We start from the raw sequence: 20,139 nt of genomic DNA, 5'->3' as shown, positions 1-20,139 counted from the left end.
ACATCCCCACTAGGGGGTGTGCAGGAGGCAGCTGATCGATGTTTCTCTCTCATCGATGTTTCTAACTCTCTATCCCTCTCCCTTCCTCTTTGTGAAAAATCAATAAAATATATTAAAAAAAAAGAAATGTGAGAAATACTATCCATATTACATTTTCATTGTTTAATGCCACTACATTTGGAGTGGTTTATCTGTAGGTATTGATAACCAGAACATTCCTAAATCCATTTTCCTATCTGTCATTATATCCAAATTTTCTAAATCTATAGTTATTTCATAAAACAAAGTAATCAGTGTTCACCTTATAGTAATTTTAAACATGGTGATACCTGTCACCTAAATAGACTTAAGCAGCTCAGAATTAGCCAAAGGAGATGTAGAGAGCGGCTATAGGGTTAAGCCTTGGACTGACCTGTTGGCAAAGCCACAAACAAGTCTCAGCTTATAGAGCACAGCCCTCTTAGCATAATTAAGCTTGACATTATAACACTCCCTAGATCTTATCTGGATAGCTAATGGGCTGTGGGAGGTGCAGCAAGTGGTGCAAAAACAAGTGAAACTCCCAAGTACATTGTAACTATGGTGACCACTGCCTTGTTTACCTCTAAACAAACATTATTCCTCATGTTATCATCTGCTTTTGCCTATAAAATAAAGGCTCAGCTTTCCATCTGGATCTCTCTCTGTGGCCTTAGCCAGGCACATGAGATCCACCTAGACTCAGCTTATTCTCTTTGTCTGTCTTTTCTTCAATTCTTCGCTGCCCCCACTCAGGCTCACCCAATCCTTGGCTGAGCTGGCCCAGCACAAGGAAACATAAAGGTCATTTATCTAAATACATTCATTGTAAGGGTGAGGAAACCCAGCAGTGAAAGGAAAAGATTTGGGCAGAGTTCACCAAAGGGTCATAAAAAGGCTGAATACCAACACTTCAGGTTCCCATTCAGCCTTCAATCCTCAGGGCTTGCCATTCTGTCTATAGTTTCAATTCATAGTATGTTCTGTACATAAAATAAAAATAATACATGAAAACCAATAAGGATTTTAATTTGAGGTACTCACAGGTTTTTAAGGTTTTTGGGGCAGTATCCTGTTCACTGCTATTCTCAGAATCACTGTCATAAGTGAATAGAAAAACACCATCAATAACACATACCAAAAACAATTATCTGTCTTAATTTAATCTTACAGATCCCTAAAACTATGGCTACATACGATATGATGTGCAAAGACCACAGATTTCTTTCATGTATTATTTTAACATTTACACTGAGTGGCCAGATTATTATGCGTTCAGAGAGCATAATAATCTGGCCACTCAGTGTATATCCTATATAATAAAAGGCTAACATGCAAATTGTCCCCTCGACCAGGAGTTCGACCAGCAGGCAGGCCGGCCAACCGCTAATGTCTCCTCCCGCTGGCCAGGCTGGCCAGATCCCACCCATGCACAAATTCATGCACCGGGCCTTTAATAAATATATACTGAGTGGCCAGATTATTATGTGTTCAGAGATCATAATAATCTGGCCACTCAGTGTATATTGTTTTAGAAATTTTAAAAATAAGAAAAATGCCAAAAGGAAACTAATAATCACGACTATTTTTTAAAATTTGATACAAAACAATTCCTTTTTAATTTTAAACACTGTAGAGAAGTAAATATTTGATGATGATAATAATAATAATCCAAATCCTGAGACTCAAAAGTAGGTGATTTCAACTCCTAATTATATAGGTACTCTCTCCAAAAGTGGTTCTAGAACTTGATGTCTTGAAAAATTCTCTTCCCTCAGCTTATCGCTTCAACATTTGCTTCTTTCCCAATAAAAGTAGAAGTAGACGTGGACAGCTGTTTAATCTCTGCTTGAATTTCTGAAAATTAATTAGCAGATCACAGCCTGAGGCAACTGCCTCCCTTGAAATGTTCCATTCTTCCAGAACCCATCAATTTCCCCCAAATTGCTCTTCTGCTAGTATTCATGATTAATTCGCTCAATTAGCTGTTAATTAGTATCTGGATTCTCAGATATTCTTTGCCTGAATTTTTTTCTGAGAATACAAAACAAACATTATTTCTCATGTTATCATCTGCTTTTGCCTAAATTTGATACTGTAAAAATATATTGACTATTTCTAAGTAAAGTTCTTCTAACCATATCCATACCATTTCTCAAATGCTTTTTCATTGCACCACATACTTTTTAAAAATTATGTTTTATGTATTTCAGAGAGGAAGGGAGAGGGAGAGAGAGATAGAAACATCAATGATGAGGGAGAATAATTGATCAGCTGCCTCTTGCATGCCCCACACTGGGGATTGAGCCCGCAACCTGGGCATGTGCTTGACTGGGAATCGAACCGTGACCTCCTGGTTCATAGGTCGACCCTCAACCACTGAGCAATGGCAGCCAGGCTGCACCACATTCTTAATAATGTTATTTACCACATCTTATAATTACTCTGTGCTTTGCTATTACTTCACAGGCATTCTGAGTAGCAGTTTAAGTAATATCTTTTTTTTTAAGTAGAGAACATTTAATATTTTATGTTATTTGAATATTTGATAGACACTTTAAGGCAATCATAGATATGATATATGAATATTGCAGCAATTATAAAGAAGACTATACAAAGAGTGGGAAAAAAACATCAAAAAATGCTTATTTCTCAATGTAGAGCTCCATTGCCATGTACTTGATAATCGAGCTCTGGGTAGAATGCCTGATTAAAATCTTCAGATAATTTCCAGCCCTTATTTTGTTTAATACTTACAATGTTTAACCTTTCAGTCATGTTTTTTCACAGTGAATAGAAAAGCAGAGCAATTTGGTCTTCATCTCTTTCTTTCCTTTACCTATTTAGTTGGAGAATAGCTAATGAAAGTGCCTTTTGAATAAATCAAAGAGGTACCCCATCCTCAAAGGAGATTCTCAAACTCTCCAAAATTGAGTTAGCTGTAATCTTTATGGTAAAGATGGATATAAAAGAATGCAAATCTAAGAATTTTATTGACTTACTCATGAAGCTAACAACTATCATGATTAACTCAGAGACATCAGAAAACAATTTAATAAAATAACCTGGCTCAGGAACATTCTATTCTACCTAATCAATGTCATTGTATTTAGAAATTCAGTGATGAACTCAGCTTATTTACAAAACCAGTATCTTGGATGTTCCAAAGACAGAAAAGAAAACAACTCACTTTTTTGTTATTCCCTGCACCTTGGTTCACGCTATCCATTTCCTAGATGCTCATCTACTAGTATTATTGTTGAAGCCATGGCAGAAAGAGCATGTTTAAACTCTTGGTATTAAGGAAGAAATAAATCAAACGGAGCTAAAATTATACAATACTGTAGGTTAAGCAGTGGAATATGTTCTAGTAATTGAAGAGTGGGCCAAAGTCAGGGAGTGGAACCTACTTAAGAGGTATGAAGGAATGATATTCCTTTTCCTCTGCAGTAGTGGCATGCAGCTCTTTTTTCAAGTAAAATGATCAACATGGCATCAAATTGATTCTATTCAGGGCATGAATATATCAGCCCTAAGAATAACTTCTTATTGAATCCTTTCCCAGTAGGGAATTAAGATCTTTATTATAAGCCTTCATGAAGCTACACCTGGGTCAGCCTTCAGGGCTGTGTCTAAACCAGCCTTGGGCAAACTACGGCCCATGGGCCGGATCCAGCTGTTCTATCTGGTTCTCTTGCTCTCCCCTCCGCTCCTTTACTTTGAATTTATATTAGTTCACACAAACACTCCATCCATGCTTTTGTTCCGGCCCTCCGGTCCAGTTTAAGAACCCATTGTGGTCCTCGAGTCAAAAAGTTTGCCCACCCCTGAAAACCAAATAGCAAATTATCTAGTCCAAGTCACGTTTTTATGCATCATGGGGAAAAATATAAAAGGATTGATTTTTAGGTTCATTCTATCATTCATGTGTCCAGAAGTTCTTTAAAAAGTGTTTCATGTCTCATTATTCTCTTTAAATGCCTTCTCTCCTGGGAATATGCCTATAATATTTAGATACTGCTTTCCTTGCCAATTAACTCACAGAGCACTTTTTAAATTACATATACTACTGAATGCATTCCTCTCCAAACAATTGCCTTCATTTGTGTAGATTTTCCCCCCTGTCTCTACTTGATAGTTGGCTCCTTGAAGACCAGAACTGGGATTTATTTTTTGCTATATTTTTCCAGTACTGAGAACAGTGCTTGTAATGCTGCTTGGTAAGAACTGATTGAAAGATAAATAATTCAATATTGTTGGAAAAAAATAGCAAGTCATATTACTGTAAGAAATTATTTACAAAGTGCTCATATCTGAGCACTGCTGATCACTCATGCAATTTTAAAGTGTGGCTAAAACCACTTCCCTGTCCTAATCCTTTCTGATAATCTTTTGAATTTAATTAGAATGAAAATGTCTTAACTTCTCTTGCTTATCCTGATGGATTATCTTCCCTCAGTAAAATGTGTGAGGAATATAAAGTTTTATCATCCATTTGGTTTTGTTCACTTCATAAGTTAGTGATTTTATTTTATTAATTTATCTTAATTGCCATTGTGATTTGAGAAGATGCTTGATATGATTTCAATCTTCTTGAACTTGTAGAGACTTGTTTTGTGCCCTAACATGTGGTCTATCTTTGTGTATGACCATGTGCACTTGAGAAGAATGTATATTCTGTAGCTTTGGGGTGAAATGTTCTATAAATGTCAATTAAATCTATCTGATCCAGTGTGTCATTTAGAGTCACTGTTTTCTTGTTAACTTTTTTTTGCCTGGAAGATCTATCCAGGGATGTCAGTGGTATGTTAAAGTCCCTGCTAAGATTGTATTGCTGTCAATCCTCTTTATTGGGTGCATGTATGTTTACCAGAGTTATATCCTCTTGTTGTATCAATCCCTTTAGTATTATAAAGTGGCCTTCATTGTCTCTTGTTATGGCCTTCACTTTGAAATCTATTTTGTCAGATATGAGTATTGCTACCCAAGATTTTTTTATTTACATTTGCTGGGAACATTTTTTTTCCACTCCTTCACTTTCATTCTGTGTGAGTCTTTTGTTCTGAGGTGTGTTTCTTGTAGACAGCATATATATGGGTAATGTTTTCTTATCCATTCTGCTACCCTATGTGAGGAAAATCTGAGTAGAGAAATATAGAAAAATAGAACAGTCTTGGATTCAGACCCTTGCTTTCCAATACTTTGTATACTTCATGCCACTCCCTTCTGGCCTGGTGTTTATATTGAAAAATCAGCTGACAGTCTAATGGGAGCTCCCTTGTAGTAACTTCCTGTCTCTCTCTTGCAGTCTTTAAGATTCTTTTTTGTCTTTAATGTTTGCCATTTTAATTATTATGTGCCTAGCTCTTTTGGGGTTCATCTTGGCTGGGACTCTCTGAATTTCCTGAACTTGAGTGACTTTTTCCTTCACCAGGTGAGTGATATTTTCTGCCATTATTTCTATTTTTTCTCTTCTTTTTTAAAAAATCTTACAGATGTCCCCTTTGTTGTTTGTTTTTCCATTGATCCCCCTCCAACCTGTACCCAAACCTCTCAGGCTTTCACCACTCTATTGTCTGTGTCCATGGGCTATGCATATATGCATTTAAGTTCCCCAATAAATCTCTCCCCTGCACCCCCTCATTCCCTCTGAAATTCATCAGTCTCTTCCATGTTTCTCTCTCTCTCTTTTAAAATACATTTTTTTATTGATTTCAGAGAGGAAGGGATAGAGAGAGAGAGACAGAAATATCAATGATGTGAATGAGTCATTGATCGGCTGCCTCCTGCACATCCCCCACTAGGGGTCGAGATTGCAAACCAGGAATGCGCCCTTGACCAGAATAAAACCCAGGACCCTTTAGTCCACAGGTGGACACTCTATCCACTGAGCCAAACCAGCTAGGGCCTAAATCTCTTGATCTATTTTGTTCATCAGTTTATTTTGTTCATTAGAGTCCATGTATGAGTGAGATCATGTGTTATTTATCTTTCTCTGACCGGTTTATTTTATCTGCCATTATTTATTCAAAGAGGTTTCTCTATTCCTTTCTTAGATTCTTTACCTTCTGTTACCCATATAATGCAAATGTTGTTATATTTCATGTTGTCCCAAAGCTCCCTTAAAATCTCTGTCTCCTTTAAAAACTTTTATTTTCCATTTGCTGCTCTAAATGGGTGTTTTTCTCTACCTTATCTTCTAATTCGCTGATTTGGTCCTCAGCTTCTTCTAGTCTACTGTTGAATTCTGCCAGGGTCTTCTTTATTTCAGCTCTGTCATTCCTCACTTAAAACTGATATCATTTATTGTTTCAACAGCTCTTTTCATGTAGGTGTAGCTCTGATAATTCTAATTAAGTTGTTTTTACTTCTTACTGAATTGTTTAAGCAACTTTATTACCATTGCTTTGAATTCTTTATCTGACAAATTGCTTGCCTCCATTTCATTCAATTCCTTTTCTGATGATTCCTCCTTTTCTTTCATTTGGGAGTTGTTTCTTTGTCTCACCATTTTTGCTGTCCCTTTGTATTTGTTTCTATGTATTAGATCAAACTGCTATGCCTCGTTGACTTTATGGGGTGGTCTTTTGTAGTAGGTGTTTTGTGGGACCCAGTGGTGGAGTCTGTTAGATCCCCTGAGCTGGGTGCTCTAGGAAAGCTCCTTGCTTGAGTTATTTTGGTTCTCCTGCTGTAGTTGTGCCTTGAATGTTATTGTCCCATTCATTGATGGAATCTCCTTTCAGGTTGGCTGACTATGTTGTGTGAGCTATTGTGATGGTAGTGACAGAAGAGAATAAAATACAATACAACAAAATGCAAAACAAAATAAACAAAACAAAAACATACAAAAGACCTCTACAGCAACAACAAAAGCAACCACCAGAGGAGAGAGAATTAGGAAAGAGAAAAGAGAGCAATACTCCTATATAATAAAAGCATAATATGCTAAGTGTCTGACTGATTGTTCGACCATTCAGTCAACCACTCGACCAGTCACTGTGACGCAAACTGATCATCAGGGGGAAGATTTTCCAACCAGTAGGTTAGCTTGCTGGTGGGGTCCGGCCGATCAGGACTGGGTGAGAGGGCCGGACACACACTGAAGCCCTCCCATGGTCCCTCCCCGCTGGCCGGCCCCCATTGGCCCCAATCAGGACTGGGCAAGATGGCCCTGATCAGCCCCAATAGCCGGCCAGGCTGAGGGACCCCACCTGTGCACAAATTCATGCACAGGGCCTCTAGTGATAAAATAAAAGAAAAATTATAAGGAGAAAAAAAAAACATTCAAAAAATACCAAAAAAGTGGTGGAGGAAAATGTAGGTGAAGAGCTGAAGAATAAAGAAATGGGGGAACAGAAGAAGGAATATGTTTTAAAATAAAGGAGGCAAAAAAAGAAAATTTTAAAAAAAGAAAAAAAGGGAAGTGGTATTTGTCTCAGCAGAGTTTAGTGCCCCATGGAAGTTCCCTTTGAGTCCTACTCTTCTGATGACTGTGGCCAACTGTTCAGGCTGCCAATTTTGATCTTCCTGTGAGGTACTTAGGTGCTAACCACTGTCAGAAACTCTCCTCCTTTGGCTTTCAGCAACCTGCTTGAAGCTTCAAGTGATCCACCGATCCACTGTTTGTGTCTGTCTCCACAGGGCTTGGATATAAGCAGGAGGGGCCAATATGCCCTCTAAAGCAGGTTTGTGTCAAAAACCTTCCTCTAGCTCCCCAGGCTCCACCTCTGCCCACCTTTGTCTGCTAGCCAGCTTTCAATCTCCTTTTTCTCTGTCTTTTGATTGAGAACTTTAAAAAAATCTTTATTATTTAAAGTATTACATATGTCCTCTTATTTTCCCCATTAACCCCACCCCACCCCCAGCCCCAGGCCTTTACCACACTATTGTCTGTGTCCATGGGTTATACTTATCCTATCTAATAAAAGAGTAGTATGCAAATTAACCATCACTCTGCTACACCCACAAGCCATGCCCACAAGCCAATCAGGAGTGAATATGCAAATAAACCCAACCAAGATGGCTACAGCCACATAGAGCAGGAGGGAGGCTTGGGTTTCCCCGGCAATGGAGGAAGCCAAGTTTTCCGCCTGCCCTTGCCGGCCTTGGCCTCCACTCAAGGCTACAAAGTTTCAATTATAGAAGATACATAAATCCAAACAGAAATGGCGGCAGCCATGGAGCTGGAAAGAGCAGGAGGCTAGGGTTGCCCCTGGCGATGGAGGAAGCCAAGCTTTCCGCACACCCTGGCCGGCCCAGGCCTCCGTTTAAGGCTACAAAGTTTCAATGATAGAAGATACATAAATCCCAACAGAAATGACTGCCGTCACGGAGCAAGCAAAAGGCTTGGATCCAAACCAGGCTACAAAGTTTCAATTGTAGAAGATAAATAAACCCCAGATACCAGGGCCTCTGCTTGGGTCACCAGGGGGCGTGGCCAGCCTGCAAACCACCACAGGCCCCTCACCCAGGCCACTCCACACCCCAAGGGAACCCCACCCTGATCCGGGACACCCTTCAGGGCAAACCAGCTGGCCCCCACCCATGCACCAGGCCTCTATCCTATCTAATAAAAGAGTAATATGCAGATTGAACATCACTCCAACACACAACATGGCTGCCCCCATGTGGTCAAAGATCCTGCCCCCATGTGGACACAAGATGGCCAGCAGGGGAAGGCAGTTGGGAGGGACCAGGCCTGCAAGGGAGGGCAGTTGTGGGTGATCAGGCCAGCAGGGGAGGGCAGTTAGGAGGGACCAGGCCTGCAAGGGAGGGCAGTTGGGGGTGATCAGGCCAGCAGGGGAAGGCAGTTGGGAGGAACCAGGCCTGCAAGGGAGGGCAGTTGGGGGTGATCAAGCCTGCAGGGGAGGGCAGTTAGGGGTGACCAAGCCAGCAGAGGAGGGAAGTTGGAGGTGACCAGGCCTGCAGGGGAGGGCAGTTAGGGGTGACCAGGCCTGCAGGGGAGGACAGTTAGGGGTGACCATGCCTGCAGGGGAGGGCAGTTGGGGGAGACCTAGGCCTGCAGTGGAGAGCAGTTGGGGGGGACCAAGCCTGCAGGGGAGGGCAGTTAGGGGCAAACAGGCTGGCAGGGGAGCAGTTAGGTATCAATCAGGCTGGCAGGGGAGTGGTTAGGGAGTGATCAGGCTGGCAGGCAGAGGTGGTTAGGGCAATCAGGAAGGCAGGCAGGCGAGCATTTGGGAGCCAGCAGTCCTGGATTGTGAGAGGGATGTCCGACTGCCCTTGGACATCCTTCGAGGGGTCCCAGATTGGAGAGGGTGCAGGCTGGGCTGAGGGACAACCCCCTCATGCACGAATTTCGTGCACCGGGCCTCTAGTCTATATATATAAAACCCTAATATGCAAATAGACCGAAAGGCAAAACAACCAAATAACCGGTCACTATGATGTGCGCTGCCCATCAGGGTGTGTGTGCGGAACATGGCAGGCATTGGCAGCAGGCAGCAGAGTGCAGAACATGGTGGGCATTGGCTGCAGCAGGATGGTGGAGCCAGTGAGCAGGGGCACCAGAACAAGGCGGGGAACCCGTTGCTGTCATCGGGGCGAGCCTCTGGTGGTTACTGAAAATTCTTTGCTCCGCACGCCACAGTCCTGCCAGGCGATCGCACTGGCTGCCGATGCCAGCCCCGGTCCCACTCACACCCACTGCTGGCACCGGCCCCAATCGCACAACGCCATCAGTGAGTGCAACTGGGGCCGGTGCCATCAATGCGTGGGAGCAGTGGTGGCAGGGAGCAGGGCTGCCAGCAACAGGAGACCGGGGGCCACAGTGGGAGGGGCCAGGCGGGGGTGCCGAGGATGGACCGAGATCCACCCCTGTGCCCACTGCAGCCTCGCGGCCCACCATTCCTTTCAAGGTACACGAATTCCTGCACTGGGTCCCTAGTATGCATATAAGTCCTTTGGTTGATCTCTTCCCAACCACCTACCCACCCCTGCCTTCCCTATGAAATTCCATAGTCTGCTTCATGCTTCTAGGTCTCTGGATCTATTCTGTTCATCAGTTTATATTGTTCACTAGATTCCACATATGAGTGAGATCATGTGACATTTGTTTTTCTCTAACTGGTTTATTTTGCTTAGCATTATACTCTCAGGGTCCCTCTGTTAGCCAGCTGTCAATCTTAATCACTCAAGTCTGTTTCTGAAAGGGCTTTAGGTGGGGGAGGTGCTGTTTAGCTTCCAGGGAATATGGTGGGTGTGCTTCTCTGTCCCAGAGCTACTCCTCTGAGAGTGTCCCAGAGTTCCTTGTGTGCAGTCCAGTCAGGTTCCAGGGATAGTGGGGTGGATGGCATCTCCCCAAATCCAGTCATTGAAGCTCCATGAGACTGTTCAAACCCATAAAATTGGCCTCTGCTTTTGTTTCCCTTTCTTTTAAAAGCTCAAAATGCAAGGTGTGTCAGGCAGGGCTCCTGAGGGTGGGGCAGGCTGTATCACTTATAGAGGGGTTTCTTTTTCCTGAGCTCTGGTTACAGGGAGTGATTAGCTCCTCTCAGGAAAAATGGCCATTTCAGTTTGGGGGCACAGGACCAAATGCAGGACTCCCAACTGCTGCTTTTCCACATCTCCGCACAATGTTTCCCACCCTAGCCTCTCCATAGGCACCTCAATTCCAGGCATCCCTCCCTGCACCAAAGCCTCGGGTGAGTAGCTGCAAATGAAAACTCCTATGTTATAGGTTTAAAACTGTGGCTTTCTCTCCAACCAGCTCAAGTCTTCAGGCTCCTGACTCTGATGCAGCCAGTAGCCCTGCTGCCTTTCAATGTTAGATGTTACTTGGGCCAAGGGTATTGGCTTTGGTGCTCCAGGGTGTGGAGCCCAGCATGGGTTCTGGGGATCAATTTTCTGAGGGAACAGACCCTCCCATGGCCCAGAGCTCCTTCCTCACTCTCAGCCAGCCACCCCTGGGAGCTAGGACAGCCCCTCTCATGACCTCACAACTTCCTATTAGTCTCCAGGTGTTTTCTGTCTTTCCTTCATGTGAGTCTCCTCAGCTGGACCTCAGTTGATCTCAATTTAGTTTTAAAGGTGTTGTTTTATACATATCCGTTGCTTAATAAGAGCAGTTTATAGAGTCATTTTTATATTTTAACTAGAGGCCCGGTGCACGAAATTCATGCACGGGGGGGGGGGGGTCCCTCAGCCCAGCCTGCACCCACTCCAATCTGGGACTCCTGGAGGGATGTCCGACTGCCCGTTTAGGACTGATCCAGTAGGACATCCCTCTCACAATCCAGGACTTCTGGCTCCCAACTGCTTGCCTGCCTGCCTGCCTGATTGCCCCCTAACCACTCCCCTGCCAGCCTGATTGATGCCTAACTGCTCCCCTGTCAGCCTGTTTGCCCCCTAACCTCTCCCCTGCAGGCCTGGGTCCCCCCAATCGCCCTTCCCTGCAGGCCCGATCGCCCCCAACTTCCCTCCTCTGCCAGCCTGGTCACCCCTAACTGCCCTCCCCTGCAGGCTTGATCACCCCCAACTGCCCTCCATTACAGGCCTAGTCCCTCCCAACTGCCCTCCCCTGCTGGCCTGATCACCCACAACTGCCCTCCCTTGCAGGCCTGGTCCCTCCCAACTGCCCTCCCCTGCTGGCCATCAGGTGGCAGCTATCTTGTGTGTTGGAGTGATGGTCAATTTGCATAATACTCTTTCATTAGATAGAATAGAGGCCTGGTGCACGGGTGGGGGCCAGCTGGTTGCCCTGAAGGGTGTCCTGGATCAGGGAGGGTGTTCCCTTGGGGCATGGGGCGGCCTGGGCGAGGGGCCTGTGGTGGTTTGCAAGCTGGCCACGCCCCCGGCGACCCAAGTGGAGGCGCTGGTATCTGGGATTTATTTATCTTCTATAATTGAAACTTTGTAGCCTTGAGCAGAGCCAAGCCTCCTGCTTGCTCTGCGGCCGCAGCCATTTCTGTTGGGATTTATGTATCTTCTATAACTGAAACTTTGTAGTCTTGAGTGGAGGCCTAGGCCTGCCAGTGTGTGCGGAAAGCTTGGCTTCCTCCATTGCCAGGGAAACCCAAACCTCCTGCTCATTCCATGGCTGCAGCCATCTTGGTTGGGTTAATTTGCATACTCACTCCTGATTGGCTGGTGGGCATGTCTTGTGGGTGTAGCAGAGTGATGGTTAATTTGCATATTACTCTTTTATTAGATAGGATAGGTGAGTCTATTGTTTTTATACTGCCTGAAAGATAGTATCAGCACTTTGCTGCTCATTTGATAAGACAACATTTATTATTTGGGGAGATACTGACTGAAGTGACTCTGAGGAGGAGTATTAGTATAAGCTAGATCATGTTGCAATAACAATCCCATATCTCAGTGGATTAGCACAATAGTTCATTTATTGGTCATATTACATGTCCATCCTAGGTGGTGAGGGTGCACTCAGATATCCTATAAGCGCTTCTCTAATAATTATGGCAGGGAAAGGAAAAAGAATAATTGTTCACTGGGTCTTTATGCTACCACTTGGAAAAGATATATATATATACTCATGCCATCGGATTATCATCACTATAGAAGCGTAATATTATAATGTGCATAAAAAAGGAATATAAGGATATCTATAAAAAGCTCTAAAAATACAGATAGTTTAAGGAGATTTTTAAAAACCTTTTCTTGTCTCATTATGTTCCCTTTCTAAGTAAACCTGGAGAGCAGACCAGAGTGTTATTGAGACAATGCAATGCTTATTATATGGTCAGTTACATACGAAAGTTAATCACAGAGATAGTACACCACACTTCCTGTCTGGTCATAGTTTAAAATGCATGTTATTAAATTTTATCTGCCTACAAATCTGTACAAGACAAACATTAGGGAAAGCTTTAAGAAAAACAGGATGTATAAGATTATTAAGTATTATTTTATTAAGACATTTAAAGATCAAAAGACCTCATTATGACAATTAAGCCAGATTGATAAAATATCAGATAACTTTGTGCTATCTAGAGCTAAAGTGAGTCTCTTCTCTGTCTCCTCATGGTGGAAATTGTTAGTTGCCAATCCCAATAAACATTGGCCCTTTCCTCACTTGAAAAAACCCTCACTTTATTTTGATGTGAATGTAGAGAAGGGAAGTTTCTCAGTCTTCCTTCTAGCTAGGATCATTCACTTTATACGATGTGGCCAATGACCTACAAGGACAAGTACTGTGTGATATTTCTGGGAAGCTTCCCTAACAGAGAAAGGGCACACTCTTATCCTTTTTTTTTTTTTTTAATATATTTTATTGTTTTTTTACAGAGAGGGAGAGGGATAGAGAGTTAGAAACATCAATGAGAGAGAAACATCAATCAGCTGCCTCCTGCACACCCCCTACTGGGGATGTGTCCGCAACCAAAGTACATGCCCTTGATTGGAATCGAACCTGGGACCCTTCAGTCCGCAGGCCGACGCTCTATCCACTGAGCCAAACTGGTCAGGGCCAGACTCTTATCCTTATGCTTGCTCTTTTTGGCTGCCTGCAAAGTGGATTTGATTGTTGGAATTCTGGATATTTTAGCTGATCCTTGAGAAAGTGAATAAAGATATGCCTGCTCCATGAACTGGAGCCTGGAGGTGTTATATAGCAAGTAGTCAGGACCCCAGAAGAAGAAGTTACATAAACTGCTTCTAATAAATCTCATCAGAATTATCAGAACAGAGAGAAACCAAGATGGCGGATAGGTAATCACCTATACTTGCTGCCTCTCACAACCACATCAAAACCACAACTAAACGGCAGAACAACTACCACCCAGAAACCCGGGAAAGCTGGCTGAGTGGAAGTTCCACAACTAGAGAGGTGAAGAAAGCGCATTGAGACTGGTAAGAGGTGCGGAGGCACAGAAAGTGCTGGGTCCTAGATGTGCTGCTCTTTAAACCGGGAGGGAGATACAAGCTCCCGCTTGCTCTGAACTCCAGTTCCGGGCAAGATTCTGGGAGACCCAGACACATACGGGGAGAAACTGGACTGTCTGGCATCGGCACAGGAATGCAAGGGTGGCTTACTCTTAGAGGTGCTCGCAAGCGATCATTGTTCCTGCATGGGGGCGCGGGATGCAGAGAACCAGGGACTTCTCCAGTTAAGGGCAGCCATTGCTGTTTGCTCCACCCTGGTGATTCCCAGAGATGCCGCCCTACCCAATTTACAACCCCACCCAAGCTGTGTGCATCGGATTTTGCATATGAATGGCCTGTCCTTTAGCCTAAAACAAACTGCAGCTGGGTCAGAGAACCCCAGAGATTCCAAAAGAAGGCCCACTACCTGGCAGCAGAAGCAGCCTTGCTTCACACCTGGGCCTCGTCTGGGCACTTCCAAACCCCATACAAAGAGGAGGAATCTGCAGATGTCTCTGTAGCTCCTGCTGGGTGGCCCCAGAGAGTGGCTAACCTTGCACCTCCTTGGAAATCCAAGAGCGAGTGTACCCTGTGGTCAGAGTGACACCATATTGGATTACAAATCTTCACATCCATAAGAGACACACTCAAGGGGAAGACTCAGTGAGCACAAAAGCCATATTGAAGCAAGTCTTGCCCCATAACGGTGTCTCCTGCGCAAAAGATCTTCCAGTGTAGACACAGCTGGTCATCACAGCCAACTGGCTTGGAAGTCAATTCCTCCCAGTGATACCAACAGCAATCAAGGGTTAACTACAACATGACTGTGCAAACAGCCCACAAAGGGGTGCACTAGGAGCATCCATCTCTGGTGACTGGGGAGGCTGAGCCACTGGGCCCTATAGGACACCAACCACACAAGGCCACTCCATCAACTTAAGGAGACTTAGCAGCTAACCAGTACATAGAAACAAACACAGGGAAGCAGCCAAAACGCAGAGACAAAGAAACATGGCACAAATGAAAGAAATGGATGAAAGCAAAAAACTGTATATAGAGTTCAAAACCATGGTTATAAGGTTACTCAAGAATCTTCTAGAAACCTCTGAGAAATTTAGTGAGACCCTCAAGGATATGAAAAAGGACCAATCAGAAATTAAGCATACACTGACTGAAATAAATAATAATATACAGAGATCCAACAACATTCTAGAGGATCCCAAGAATCAAGTCAAAGATTTGAAATATGAAGAAGCAAAAAACACCCAACCGGAAAAGCAAAAAGGAAAAAGAATTAAAAAAAATATGAAGATAGTGTAAGGAGCCTCTGGTACGACTTCAAGCATACCAACATCCGAATTATGGGGTTGCCAGAAGAAGAGAGAGAGCAAGATATTGAAAACCTATTTGAAGAAATAATGACAGAAAATTTCCCCTACTTGGTGAAAGCAATAGACTTACAAGTCCAGGAAGCACAGAGAACCCCAAACAAGAGGAATCTAAAGAGGACCATACCAAGACATATCATAATTAAAATGCCAAGGGCAAAAGACAAAGAGAGAATCTTAGAAGCAGCAAGAGAAAAACAGTTAGTTACCTACAAGGGAGTACCCATATGACTGTCAGCTGATTTCTCAACAGAAACTATGCAGGCCAGACGGGAGTGGCAAGAAATATACAAAGTGATGAATAGCAAGAACCTACAACCAAGATTACTCTACCCAACAAAGTTATCATTCAGAATTGAAGGTCAGATAAAGAGCTTCACAGATAAGAAAAGGCTAAAGAAATTCACCCCCAACCCAGTATTATACAAAATGCTGAAGGGTATTCTCTAACAAGAGGAAGGAAAAGGTAAAGATAAAAATTATGAACAACAAAGTGACAACAAATACATATCTATCAACAAGTGAATCTAAAAATCAAGTGAATAAAAAATCTGATGAACAGAATAAACTGGTGAATATAATAGCATCAGGGGCATAGAAAGGGAGTGGACTGACAATTCTCGGGAGGAAGCAGGTGTGGGGGTGCAGGAAGAGATTGGACAAAGATCTTACACCTATGGACAAGGACAGTGGGGTTGGGGTAAGGGCATGGGGTGGGGTGGGAACCGGGTGGAGGGGAGCTATGGGGGAAAAAAGAGGAACAACTGTAATAATCTGAACAATAAAGATTTATTCAATAAAAAAGAAAGTATATAAAAAAAGAATTATCAGAACAATACAACAGGCTTTTGTTGAACTTGAGATCCTTCTATCTGAACACAACATATAAACTTGGGGCTGAGCATTCAGCCCATGCCAATGCTGGAATAACTAAAGTACCAGACCTTCTCCTTGATAAATAGTGTGGCTTTTGCCTTTATAAGTCCCAACTTTGCCTTTAATGTGGGAGATAGTCTTCACAGAGGTGCAAAGTAAGCCCTCAATTCTTTAAACCAATGGCTCTCTGTTATTCTTTGAGAGTCAATCTGCAGAAGCCTGAAAACTCCATGTTGGATTATGTTCTCCCTGACACAACACTCAGAGTCATTGCATCTTTGTTTCTTTTCTCACAGAAATGCTTGTCAGAAGAACTAAGAAAGCACAGTTTTACAAATATAAATGGAAGACACTATATGAGAAAGAATGATCAGTAATATTTGAGACTATAGTAGACATATTTCTTAAGCTGTACTTCATCCTAAAATGGCAATTATTTTGAAGGAGCATTTCCAAAATTTCCTTCCAAAATTAAATGATAAATCCTTCCATACTTGTTCATCACACTTTGTTTTTTATTTGAGAAGCATAACAAAATGTTTTACTCAATTTTGCTGTTTATTGAGCTGATCCAACTTTGAGTTACTTGTGCTCAAAGATACTTATAGCAATGCTTTGAGACCTGGCTATAGTTTAATATGTAATACTATAATTTTACTTGCAATTAATGTGAAGAAATTATTTCAATGCAATTCTGGCAAAAATCTATGATCACAAAGCAGCTTCTTAATCAAGAAACAAGAGACTGAAAAGATTAAAATCTAGAAGAAATGTTTACTGAAGTTATATTTTTAGCAATACTAGCATTTCATACTACAAAGAAATTAACATAAAATGCCTACAATATTCTATTCTTATGATATCTATAAATATGTTATCTTATAGTTTAATGGATTAATTCATATTTTATTGTTCACAACAAATGTGAAGTATGACTCTGAATGCCTTAGTTAAGCATGAAATCAGCATTCAATAAAGCAAATGCAGTAAAACAAAAATGAAATTTCCTTTAACAATTTTCTCAAAGAAAAACCAATAAAAATGAAATGTTTTATAATAAATTCAATTCTTATAATCTAAAATTATTGGCTTACGTACAATTCACTTTTAAAACTAATCTATATTCACTTTCATCTAAGCAAGATCTGTACATTGTCTTTCATGGTTTCTGATAACTTTGACATTGGGAATTCCTATGGTATCAACATAGCCAAATCCTTGCCTCTCAGGATGTTAATGCATCTAAAAGAATGACAGTGATGCCCTCAAGCATTACACAGAGACAAAGGTGAATGCATTTCATTAATAGACATCTGCATCATTTTCTTTCCGTCTGACTTTTATTAATATTGGCAACATTGTTTTTATTCTACTATATTTTAAATAGTTATTCTATACTAGAGTCAGGCCTGATGCATGAAGATTTGTGCAGAATGGGCCTTCCTTCCCCTCGCTTCCGGCACCGCCTTCGCTCCGGCCGGAGCCGCCTTTCCGCCTTCCCACACTGCCCAGAGGCCCGGAGCAGCTGGGGTGGTAGAGAACAACTGCGACCCCCAGCCGCTAGGCGCCTGCGTATGCAAATTAACCTTCCATCTTTGTTGGGTAAATTTGCATACTCACTCCTGATTGGCTAGTGGGCATTGTGAAGGTATGGTCAATTTGCATCTTACTCTTTTATTAGTGTAAATAGTTGATCTTGAACAACATGGTAGTTAGGGTGCCAATGCCAGTGCCCCCCCCCCCGCCAGTTGAAAATCCATATGTAACTTTTGACTCCTACGAAAACTTAACTACTAATAGAATTCTGAGTAAAAGCCTTCCCAATAACATAAACAATTGATTAACATATATTTTGTGTTATATATTATATACTGTGTTCTTACAATAAAGTAAGCTAGAAAAAAGAAAATGTAATTAAGAAAATCATAAGGAAGAGAAAACACACTTAACAATATTTATTTTTAAAAATACACTTAACAATATAAGTGAACCCACACAGTTCAAATCTGGATATTGAAGGGTCAATGTAGTTTAACAGATGAGAAATATAAGCAATCTAACTTAAAAAAAATCTGCTTCTCTATTCAGAAGTTAATATTTCATTCTAAACTAAATACAAACCTCATAAAACAATATCATAGGTGGAATAAACTTAAATACAGTCAATCCTCATTATCCATGAATTCCATTATTTGCAAACTCACCTCCTTGCTAAAATTGATTTGTAACCACAAAATCAATATTCAACGTGCTTTAATAGCAGTTTGTGGACATGTGCAGAGTGGCAAAATGTTCCAGTCACTGGTCACAAGTTCCCAGCTGAGGTCAAACAAGGTGACACTGGGCCTTTTTGTGTCAGTTTTCATACACAGATGACCAGAGGATGGAGACCATAGAGGGCAGTACAGAGGTGCAAGAAGCTCCAGCTCTGGGGCCAGGTGGACAGAATTTGACACCCTGCCTTGGCACCTGTTACTGGCACAGCCGGAGACAAGTTATTTAAAACTTCTGAACCTCATTTTCTTTGTGTAAAGAAAGTAGAATCTATCAAAAAGGGTTCTTTTTATGATTTATGATTATAATGTATGTGGTGATATATAATGGTTCAGTATTCACTAACTGAATGTTTGCAGGAATTTTATAGAGCATAATTAACATGATTAATGAGAATCCACTGTATTTAGTCATGTGCATATTTATTCTATTTTCATGCACATAAACCTGTACCACATAAGAGAATTAGAAAAGTATAAATTATATATATATAAATAAAATTAAACATAAATTAAATATTTAAAATAAATGAAAAATGTTATGGAATTACATAACAAGTTTACTTAAATTTCTCAGAATCTTTCCTCAAATAATTATTAGCATAAAATGTGTATATATTTACCCCTGGGTTTTGAAGTGAATAGATTGTCCAGATGCATTTAATTGGGATGTAAAGCAGATAAATGTTGAGGATTCCACCAAAATGGCACTAAAATAAAGAAACAAAGGAATTATTCTGGATTCTACTATAACAAAATTCAGATAGCCACAAAATATTCTTTTAAAATTTTTTATCATTCATACAATATAATTAGAATCAGAATAAATTGTAGTTTAAAAAGTCCATGAGTTCTCATTCTACAACTTAAAACACATATATAAGAAAGAGTGGAAAAATCTGGAATGGAAGTATGTAAAAAATAATATTATTTTATAATGAAAGGCATCACTAAATTCTCATAGCAAGGAAATTTTGAACATAAATGAGTACCCAAATTATATTCCAGACACAAAGAGGAAATCACACATTGGCCTTCATGCATTGTTAGAGTTGTATACATTTAATAAATTCTAATCTTATTTCCAAAAAATAGAAATGTTTCTTTTGGGAGTAGGCACATGAGGGGACAGACTGACATTGGAGATCTTCAAAAAAGTCCCATTTCTGAGTATGGCTACTGTTTTAACCGGTCTTGAAGCTCCCTAGAAAAATTCAGTTGACTCAGTGCTATCTTTATTTGACCCAACTCAAAGGTAAACACATATCACCTGAATGTTTGTTGAAAACAGTCAGTTGCACTTGTACCTAAGGCTGCTATACCAGTTGGAACAGATATGAGCCAGCCAAAACATAAAAGAAATATCTGGGGAACCAGATGCCCATATGCAGGGTTGCAGTAGCTTGTTAGATCCCCCAAATATGTCAAAGATCTTCAACACCACCTGTGAGAGACAATGATGTCTAACCAAATAAAAAATATCAATAAAGAGAGATTATACAATATAACCAATTGTAAATTCCACACTTAAAAAGTAAATTATCTGAAATAAAAAATCACTAGAGGGCCTTAAAAGCAGGTTTGAGGTGGTAAAAGAACCAGTGCACTTGAAAATAAGTAGAATAAAATGATTAATTCTAAAGAACAGAAAAACATCAAATAGAGAACATAAAACAGAAAGACCAAAATTAATAAAAGAACAAAAGGGAAATTCTGGAGATGGAAACTACAATAAAACATATGAA

General features: G+C 41.3%; 1 protein-coding gene across 1 annotated transcript in view; it reads right to left on the bottom strand.

The window, feature by feature from the left end:
• CFAP47 (cilia and flagella associated protein 47) overlaps positions 1-20,139 on the bottom strand; it is a gene marked incomplete at both ends in the record, with an annotated part of 517,322 nt that overhangs the window by 198,111 nt on the left and 299,072 nt on the right. The window contains 2 exons of the mRNA XM_080652339.1: positions 1,063-1,115; positions 19,018-19,104. Coding sequence (XP_080508465.1) covers positions 1,063-1,115; positions 19,018-19,104 — 140 coding nt within the window. The remainder of the gene's footprint in view (positions 1-1,062; positions 1,116-19,017; positions 19,105-20,139) is intronic.

This window comes from Plecotus auritus (genome assembly GCF_963455305.1).
Source record: "Plecotus auritus genome assembly, chromosome: X".
NCBI classification, from domain to species: domain Eukaryota; kingdom Metazoa; phylum Chordata; class Mammalia; order Chiroptera; family Vespertilionidae; genus Plecotus; species Plecotus auritus.
The sequence above is the reverse complement of the archived record's forward strand: the minus strand, read 5'-3'. Positions and strand labels throughout refer to the sequence as shown.